The sequence below is a fragment of the Eucyclogobius newberryi genome, unplaced genomic scaffold, assembly GCF_026437365.1.
Source record: "Eucyclogobius newberryi isolate DKJ021-1_F unplaced genomic scaffold, fEucNew1.0.hap1 SCAF_210, whole genome shotgun sequence".
NCBI lineage: Eukaryota > Metazoa > Chordata > Actinopteri > Gobiiformes > Gobiidae > Eucyclogobius > Eucyclogobius newberryi.
The window spans coordinates 98363-107500 of record NW_027315847.1 but is presented as its reverse complement, the minus strand read 5'-3'; the positions used below and the strand labels follow the sequence as shown (position 1 = coordinate 107500).

The window sequence follows — 9138 nt, the reverse complement described above, 5'->3', positions numbered from 1 at the left end:
TCACTTCTGTTGGTGTCAGAGATATGATGGACTCTTTCACACGAGGAGGGAGGAGTTTTATTAAGTCCAGTTAAATGTTGCCAAAAGTAAAGGAGTAAGTGTGTCTTTAGAGCTTTATACACTCTGAGGTGTGTCTTTAGAGCTTTATACACTCTGAGGTGTGTCTTTAGAGCTTTATACACTCTGAGGTGTGTCTTTAGAGCTTTATACACTCTGAGGTGTGTCTTTAGAGCTTTATACTCCTCTGAGGTGTGTCTTTAGAGCTTTATACACTCTGAGGTGTGTCTTTAGAGCTTTATAACACTCTGAGGTGTGTCTTTAGAGCTTTATACCACTCTGAGGTGTGTCTTTAGAGCTTTATACACTCTGAGGTGTGTCTTTAGAGCTTTATACACTCTGAGATGAATCCATCACTCCTGGAGATTTATTGTTCTTTGTCTCTTGATCGCACTTTCTATTTCTAATACTGTTATTTGAGCTCCTAATTTTTCTTATTTTGCCTGACTTATTTAGTCCTGACTCTGGCACCAGCAGGAGGCCGCTCCATGTTTAGTCCTGACTCTGGCACCAGCAGGAGGCCCATGTTTAGTCCTGACTCTGGCACCAGCAGGAGGCCGGTCCATGTTTAGTCCTGACTCTGGCACCAGCAGGAGGCCGGTCCATGTTTAGTCCTGACTCTGGCACCAGCAGGAGGCCCATGTTTAGTCCTGACTCTGGCACCAGCAGGAGGCCGGTCCACACACTGATCTGTTGGATTCAGTGACATGAGTGAATGGTCCATATTCACCTGTGACAGTGAAACATAGATCTGACTCGTCTGCATCATTGTGATTGGACACATTTTCACTGCGTGTCATGTGACCTAACAGCAGCATTAAAGGTGGAACAGAAGGGGTCCCAGGACTGACCCTTGGGGCACTCCACAGGTCAGGGTCATGTGGTCTGAGACACAAAGTACTTCCTGTCTTCCAGATAGGACCTCAACCAGTTTAGGGCGGGGCCAGTGATTCCCACCCTGTCCTCTAGTCTCTGTAAGAGGGTCCCACCCTGTCCTCAAGTCTCTGTAAGAGGGTCCCACCCTGTCCTCTAGTCTCTGTAAGAGGGTCCCACCCTGTCCTCAAGTCTCTGTAAGAGGGTCCCACCCAGTCCTCTAGTCTCTGTAAGAGGGTCCCACCCTGTCCTCTAGTCTCTGTAAGAGGGTCCCACCCTGTCCTCAAGTCTCTGTAAGAGGGTCCCACCCTGTCCTCAAGTCTCTGTAAGAGGGTCCCACCCTGTCCTCTAGTCCCTGTAAGAGGGTCCCACCCTGTCCTCTAGTCTCTGTAAGAGGGTCCCACCCTGTCCTCTAGTCTCTGTAAGAGGGTCCCACCCTGTCCTCTAGTCCCTGTAAGAGGGTCCCACCCTGTCCTCTAGTCTCTGTAAGAGGGTCCCACCCTGTCCTCTAGTCTCTGTAAGAGGGTCCCACCCTGTCCTCTAGTCTCTGTAAGAGGGTCCCACCCTGTCCTCTAGTCTCTGTAAGAGGGTCCCACCCTGTCCTCTAGTCTCTGTAAGAGGGTCCCACCCTGTCCTCTAGTCTCTGTAAGAGGGTCCCACCCTGTCCTCTAGTCCCTGTAAGAGGGTCCCACCCTGTCCTCTAGTCTCTGTAAGAGGGTCCCACCCTGTCCTCTAGTCCCTGTAAGAGGGCCCCACCCTGTCCTCTAGTCCCTGTAAGAGGGTCCCACCCTGTCCTCTAGTCTCTGTAAGAGGGTCCCATGATGGACAGTGTCAAAAGCAGCATCAGATCCAACAGAATTAAGACTGAGGCTTTGCCCGTGTCAGTGTTCAGGAGGATGTCATTTGTCACCATGACAAGAGCAGTCTCAGTCACCATGACAACAGCAGTCTCGGTCACCATGACAACAGCAGTCTGTCACCATGACAACAGCAGTCTCAGTCACCATGACAACAGCAGTCTCAGTCACCATGACAACAGCAGTCTCAGTCACCATGACAACAGCAGTCTGTCACCATGACAACAGCAGTCTGTGCTGTGATGAGGTCTAAAACCTGAAAAACATCAAATGAGTCGTTTATTAAGAGGAAATCTGTGACTGTTGTAAACAACCATTTCGAGGACTTTGGCCCAAAATGTCAGATTAGAGATGGACCGGTCATGACTCAGGACTGCCACTCCCCCCTGGCCCCTGACCCCTCCCCCTGACCCCTGCTCTTCTTTAGGAGAGGCTTTATGACCGCAGTTTTCAAAGACATTGGGAATGTTCCAGATTGAAGCGACATGTTCTGCACAGACTTTAGAAATCTGGAGGCTCACACATGGAGGCGGCTGTAGATGAACTCAGACTGGTGATGATCTCATGGACAGTTTTGTCAGTTACAGGTGCAAAGTGAGTTAGCTCTAAGTGTCCAGGTGGTTTTAGGGTCATTTTTTGCGGGATTTATATAATTTAAATGCCCTGAACTTTGTCATTAAAGAATAATACAAACTCATTACACTTGATGTGGAAATGAGTTCTAACGACAGCTGAGCTGGAGGGTTTGTTCATCTGTTTCTGTGGCAACAGGACACGCCAGTTCCCTAGTTCTACATAAGATTAGGTTGTACATGTTCAGCTTCTCTTTGTAAATCTCTTTTTGAACCTGGAGCTTTGACCTGCGTCATTTCCGTTCGGCCCTGCTGCACTCCCTTTTCTGTGCCCTGACCCAATCATCATGTCTCCATGGCAACTTCTGCTTATTTTTAACCATTTTAGCCTTTATAGGGGCGATGGTGTCCAGAACATTCAAAACACTAGATGTAACAGAGTTCAACAAATCATTTACATTAGAACATGAGACATTTTCAAAGTTTATCATTTCCATGAACAGTGCACCTGTGCCATCACTTATGTGTCTCCTCTGAACAGCTGCAGTACCAGCCTCTGAACAGCTGCAGGAGCAGCCTCTGAACAGCTGCAGGACCAGCCGGTGGTTTGGGAAAAACAGACAGGTCAAAGAAGACACAGAAATGATCAGACAGAGCAACATCGACCACATTGACATTTGAAATATTTACCCCCTTTGTAATGATGAGATCTAGAGTGTGTCCTTTGCTGTGGGTGGGGCCTCTCTGCTGTGGGTGGGGCCACTCTGCTGTGGGTGGGGCCTCTCACATGCTGAGTAAGACTGAAGGTTTCAAGGACAGCATGCACAAAGTCTGCATACGACTGAAACATCTCATCAATAAAACGTTGGCAGTGCTTGAGAGGCTTGTGTAAAACAATGAAGAGTTTTAGCTGCATTTTAAAGGAGACATACTCAAATGATGAAAACACCCCAAAAGAACAACCCGTGGGTCATTATTTAATCTCTAAAGATTGTTGCAGAGACTCCACCCCCTTTTTTGTTTTCTCGTGTTTCAGATTCAAACTTAAAGTTAGGTGGAGCAGATTCTATCAGACCTAAATAACCTGTTCTTTTGTCAAGATCAAGATTATAAGACCAAATAATAAAATGATTAATTAAGAATGAGCAAGTTTCAGACTAGTTTCAGTGGGACTGGGCCTTATCTTTTCACAGAATTTGAATCAAATTTCTCAGATTGGGCCTGACTCACATTTTGTTTTCCCATCTGTGTGATGTGACTTCTTGGTTTGATTTTGGCTGTGGAGGCTGTGGCTGTGCTGCCGCTGATGTTGAAACATTAGCTCAGTCTCTGGCTGATGGAGCTTCTTTTGGCCACGTCATGTATTACATTTTTCTTTTGTTCATTTACTTCAGTCTCTGAAAGTTGTACAAGTCTGTTTGTAAGATGTATTGTAGATGACTTTACATTATCTTTGTATCTTTTTTTAGATTATGTCTCCCACAGTGGAAATGCAACTACGATGACAATTTTGCAGAGTGTTCATATACTTATTTTCCTCACTGTATATTCAGTCGACGAGCCTAATTATTCGACCCAATGCAGAAAATTATAATGTGCTACAAAACAATGAAGAATAAAGTCGCTATCAGTACAAGGAAAAACAAAACAAAAATGGCCTCCTTATTCCGTCAGGATGGTTACAGCAGACGCTCTTACTGCTGCTGCTTCAAATGCTCTTACAATTACATTCCTAATTCAATTCTTATTTGAATGGATTGTTTTTGTTTTGACAGCAAATTCTTAGCAGTGACATCATCATCCTGACCATCACTCGATGCATCGCAATCGTCTACATTTACTTCCAGTTCCAGAACTTAAGACAACTGGGATCCAAGTATATCCTGGGTAAATGGCTTGTATCTGCTGCACAGACCTCACACTGACCTCACACAGACCTCACACTGACCTCACACAGACGTCACACAGACGTCACACAGACGTCACACAGACGTCACACAGACGTCACACTGACCTCACACTGACCTCACCCTGACCTCACACAGACCTCACACTGACCTCACCCTGACCTCACACAGACGTCACACTGACGTCACACAGACGTCACACTGACCTCACACTGACCTCACCTTGACCTCACACAGACCTCACCCTGACCTCACACAGACCTCACACTGACCTCACACTGACGTCACACAGACGTCACACTGACCTCACACAGACGTCACACAGACGTCACACTGACCTCACACTGACCTCACCTTGACCTCACACTGACCTCACACAGACCTCACACAGACCTCACCCTGACCTCACACTGACCTCACACTGACCTCACCCTGACCTCACACTGACCTCACACTGACCTCACACAGACGTCACACTGACCTCACCCTGACCTCACACTGACCTCACCTTGACCTCACACTGACCTCACACAGACCTCACACTGACCTCACCCTGACCTCACACAGACGTCACACAGACGTCACACTGACCTCACCCTGACCTCACACTGACCTCACACTGACCTCACACTGACCTCACACTGACCTCACACTGACCTCACACTGACCTCACACAGACCTCACACTGACCTCACACTGACCTCACCCTGACCTCACACTGACCTCACACTGACCTCACACAGACCTCACCCTGACCTCACCCTGACCTCACACTGACCTCACACAGACCTCACACTGACCTCACACTGACCTCACACAGACCTCACCCTGACCTCACACAGACCTCACCCTGACCTCACCCTGACCTCACACTGACCTCACCCTGACCTCACACAGACGTCACACAGACGTCACACTGACCTCACCCTGACCTCACACTGACCTCACACTGACCTCACACAGACGTCACACAGACGTCACACTGACCTCACACTGACCTCACCCTGACCTCACACTGACCTCACACAGACGTCACACAGACGTCACACTGACCTCACACTGACCTCACCCTGACCTCACACTGACCTCACACTGACCTCACACAGACGTCACACAGACGTCACACTGACCTCACACTGACATCACCCTGACCTCACACTGACCTCACCCTGACCTCACACTGACCTCACACTGACCTCACACAGACCTCACACTGACCTCACACTGACCTCACACTGACCTCACACAGACCTCACCCTGACCTCACACTGACCTCACACTGACCTCACACAGACCTCACACAGACCTCACCCTGACCTCACACAGACGTCACACAGACCTCACACTGACCTCACACTGACCTCACACTGACCTCACCCTGACCTCACACTGACCTCACACTGACCTCACACTGACCTCACACAGACCTCACCCTGACCTCACACTGACCTCACACTGACCTCACACTGACCTCACCCTGACCTCACACTGACCTCACACTGACCTGCTTCTGTCTGTAGGCATCGCTGGACTTTTCACCATCTTCTCCAGCTTTGTGTTCAGCACTGTGGTCATCCACTTCTTGGACAAGGAGCTGACCGGACTCAAGTGAGAACATTGCTGTGGCTGTCATCATTCATTTGTGTTATAGTGACCAAGACATGTGGCCCAAGGTCAGATGACACCAAACAAAGTGGCTCATTGACCTCTGGCCTAGTGTCCTGTTCCGTCCCCAGTTCTCACACAGTTCTGCATAAGATAATTCAATTTAACAAGTGTAGAAGAAATGTGATGTGTAAGTCTGGACTCTTCTTGTGTCCAGTGAGGCTCTGCCCTTCTTCCTGCTCCTCATTGACCTCTCCAAAGCATGTGCTCTTGCCAAGTTTGCCCTCAGTTCCAGTTCACAGGTATGTGTTTGTGCCACCATGGGCTCCGTCTTGGGGCTCCGTCCTGGGGCTCCGTCCTGGGGCTCCGTCCTGGGGCTTCGTCCTGGGGCTCCGTCCTGGGGCTCCGTCCTGGGGCTCCGTCCTGGGGCTGCGTCCTGGGGCTCCGTCCTGGGGCTCCGTCCTGGGGCTCCGTCCTGGGGCTTCGTCCTGGGGCTCCGTCCTGGGGCTCCGTCCTGGGGCTCCGTCCTGGGGCTTCGTCCTGGGGCTTCGTCCTGGGGCTCCGTCCTGGGGCTCCGTCCTGGGGCTCCATCCTGGGGCTCCGTCCTGGGGCTCCGTCCTGGGGCTGCGTCCTGGGGCTCCGTCCTGGGGCTCCGTCCTGGGGCTCCCAGCTAACTCCAGTGTTATGCAGGAGGAGGTGAGGGACAACATCGCCCGGGGCATGGCTGTGCTGGGGCCCACCTTCACCCTGGATGCACTGGTTGAGTGCTTGGTCATTGGAGTGGGCACTATGTCAGGTATAGCAGCGGAGTTTGTAATGAATTGGTTATATTTGTAGTAACTGGTCTGAGTTGTGCAGGTAAAAGCAGGAGGTGTGTGTGTTCTTGTGCTCCAGGAGTGCGTCAGCTGGAGATCATGTGTGGATTCGGGTGCATGTCAGTGCTTGCCAACTACTTTGTGTTCATGACCTTCTTCCCTGCCTGTGTGTCGCTGGTGCTGGAGGTACTGCACACATCAACATGGGCATTTGTATTCATCTTCTTTCTCCAATCAAGTATATCATATATGTTAGTGGCAAATTCATGAACATGCATCGAATAACACACATAATGTATCAAAAAAGACATCCATTTATTCTGAATGTCACTCATTTAATCTACTTTGGCTTTAAAAACAGGAAAAACAAAACTAAATGGGATTTAAATGTTGGACTTTATATGTCATAGTTTTATTTGTTTATTATTATTTATAATAATAAATATAAGTCTGGTCGTGTTACTTTCTCTTGCTGCAGCTGTCGCGAGAGAGTCCAGAGGAGCACCCGATCTGGCACTTCTCCAGAGCCTTAGAAGAGGAGGACACCAAGCCCAACCCTGTCACTCAACGTGTGAAAATGATCATGGTAAAGGCTTCTTCTCACACTCTGAAGCTCTCCTCTTGTGTCTGAAGCTCTCCTCTCGTGTCTGAAGCTCTCTTCTTGTGTCTGAAGCTCTCCTCTCGTGTCTGAAGCTCTCTTCTCGTGTCTGAAGCTCTCCTCTTGTGTCTGAAGCTCTCCTCTTGTGTCTGAAGCTCTCCTCTCGTGTCTGAAGCTCTCTTCTTGTGTCTGAAGCTCTCTTCTTGTGTCTGAAGCTCTCCTCTCGTGTCTGAAGCTCTCCTCTCGTGTCTGAAGCTCTCCTCTCGTGTCTGAAGCTCTCCTCTCGTGTCTGAAGCTCTCCTCTCCTGTCTGAAGCTGTCTTCTTGTGTCTGAAGCTCTCCTCTCGTGTCTGAAGCTCTCTTCTCGTGTCTGAAGCTCTCCTCTCGTGTCTGAAGCTCTCCTCTTGTGTCTGAAGCTCTCTTCTCGTGTCTGAAGCTCTCCTCTCGTGTCTGAAGCTCTCTTCTCGTGTCTGAAGCTCTCCTCTCGTGTCTGAAGCTCTCCTCTCGTGTCTGAAGCTCTCCTCTCGTGTCTGAAGCTCTCCTCTCGTGTTTGAAGCTCTCCTCTCGTGTCTGAAGCTCTCCTCTCGTGTCTGAAGCTCTCCTCTTGTGTCTGAAGCTCTCCTCTCGTGTTTGAAGCTCTCCTCTCGTGTCTGAAGCTCTCTTCTCGTGTCTGAAGCTCTCCTCTCGTGTCTGAAGCTCTCCTCTCGTGTCTGAAGCTCTCCTCTCGTGTCTGAAGCTCTCTTCTTTTGTCTGAAGCTCTCTTCTCATGTTTGAAGCTCTCCTCTTTTGTCTGAAGCTCTCTTCTCGTGTCTGAAGCTCTCCTCTCGTGTCTGAAGCTCTCCTCTCCTGTCTGAAGCTCTCTTCTCGTGTCTGAAGCTCTCCTCTTGTGTCTGAAGCTCTCTTCTCGTGTCTGAAGCTCTCTTCTCGTGTCTGAAGCTCTCTTCTCGTGTCTGAAGCTCTCCTCTCGTGTCTGAAGCTCTCCTCTTGTGTCTGAAGCTTGTGTCTGAAGCTCTCTTCTCGTGTCTGAAGCTCTCTTCTCGTGTCTGAAGCTCTCTTCTTGTGTCTGAAGCTCTCCTCTCGTGTCTGAAGCTCTCTTCTCGTGTCTGAAGCTCTCCTCTTGTGTCTGAAGCTTGTGTCTGAAGCTCTCTTCTCGTGTCTGAAGCTCTCTTCTCGTGTCTGAAGCTCTCCTCTTGTGTCTGAAGCTCTCCTCTCGTGGCTGAAGCTCTCTTCTCGTGTCTGAAGCTCTCCTCTCGTGTCTGAAGCTCTCCTCTCGTGTCTGAAGCTCTCTTCTTGTGTCTGAAGCTCTCCTCTCGTGGCTGAAGCTCTCCTCTCGTGTCTGAAGCTCTCCTCTCGTGTCTGAAGCTCTCCTCTCGTGTCTGAAGCTCTCCTCTCGTGTCTGAAGCTCTCTTCTCGTGTCTGAAGCTCTCTTCTCGTGTCTGAAGCTCTCCTCTCGTGTCTGAAGCTCTCCTCTCGTGTCTGAAGCTCTCCTCTCGTGTCTGAAGCTCTCTTCTCGTGTCTGAAGCTCTCCTCTCGTGTCTGAAGCTCTCATCTTGTGTCTGAAGCTCTCCTCTTGTGTCTGAAGCTCTCCTCTTGTGTCTGAAGCTCTCCTCTTGTGTCTGAAGCTCTCCTCTCGTGTCTGAAGCTCTCCTCTTGTGTCTGAAGCTCTCCTCTCGTGTTTGAAGCTCTCCTCTCGTGTCTGAAGCTCTCTTCTCGTGTCTGAAGCTCTCTTCTCGTGTCTGAAGCTCTCTTCTCGTGTCTGAAGCTCTCCTCTCGTGTCTGAAGCTCTCCTCTCGTGTCTGAAGCTCTCCTCTCGTGTCTGAAGCTCTCCTCTCGTGTCTGAAGCTCTCTTCTCGTG

General features: G+C 49.7%; 1 protein-coding gene across 1 annotated transcript in view; it reads left to right on the top strand.

Moving 5' to 3' along the window:
- LOC140371207 (3-hydroxy-3-methylglutaryl-coenzyme A reductase-like) overlaps positions 1–9138 on the top strand; it is a 45193-nt gene that overhangs the window by 2148 nt on the left and 33907 nt on the right. Inside the window, exons 3-8 of the mRNA XM_072458427.1 lie at positions 4135–4246; positions 5787–5874; positions 6089–6173; positions 6562–6667; positions 6766–6872; positions 7165–7272. Of these exons, the coding sequence (XP_072314528.1) occupies positions 4135–4246; positions 5787–5874; positions 6089–6173; positions 6562–6667; positions 6766–6872; positions 7165–7272 (606 nt within the window). The remainder of the gene's footprint in view (positions 1–4134; positions 4247–5786; positions 5875–6088; positions 6174–6561; positions 6668–6765; positions 6873–7164; positions 7273–9138) is intronic.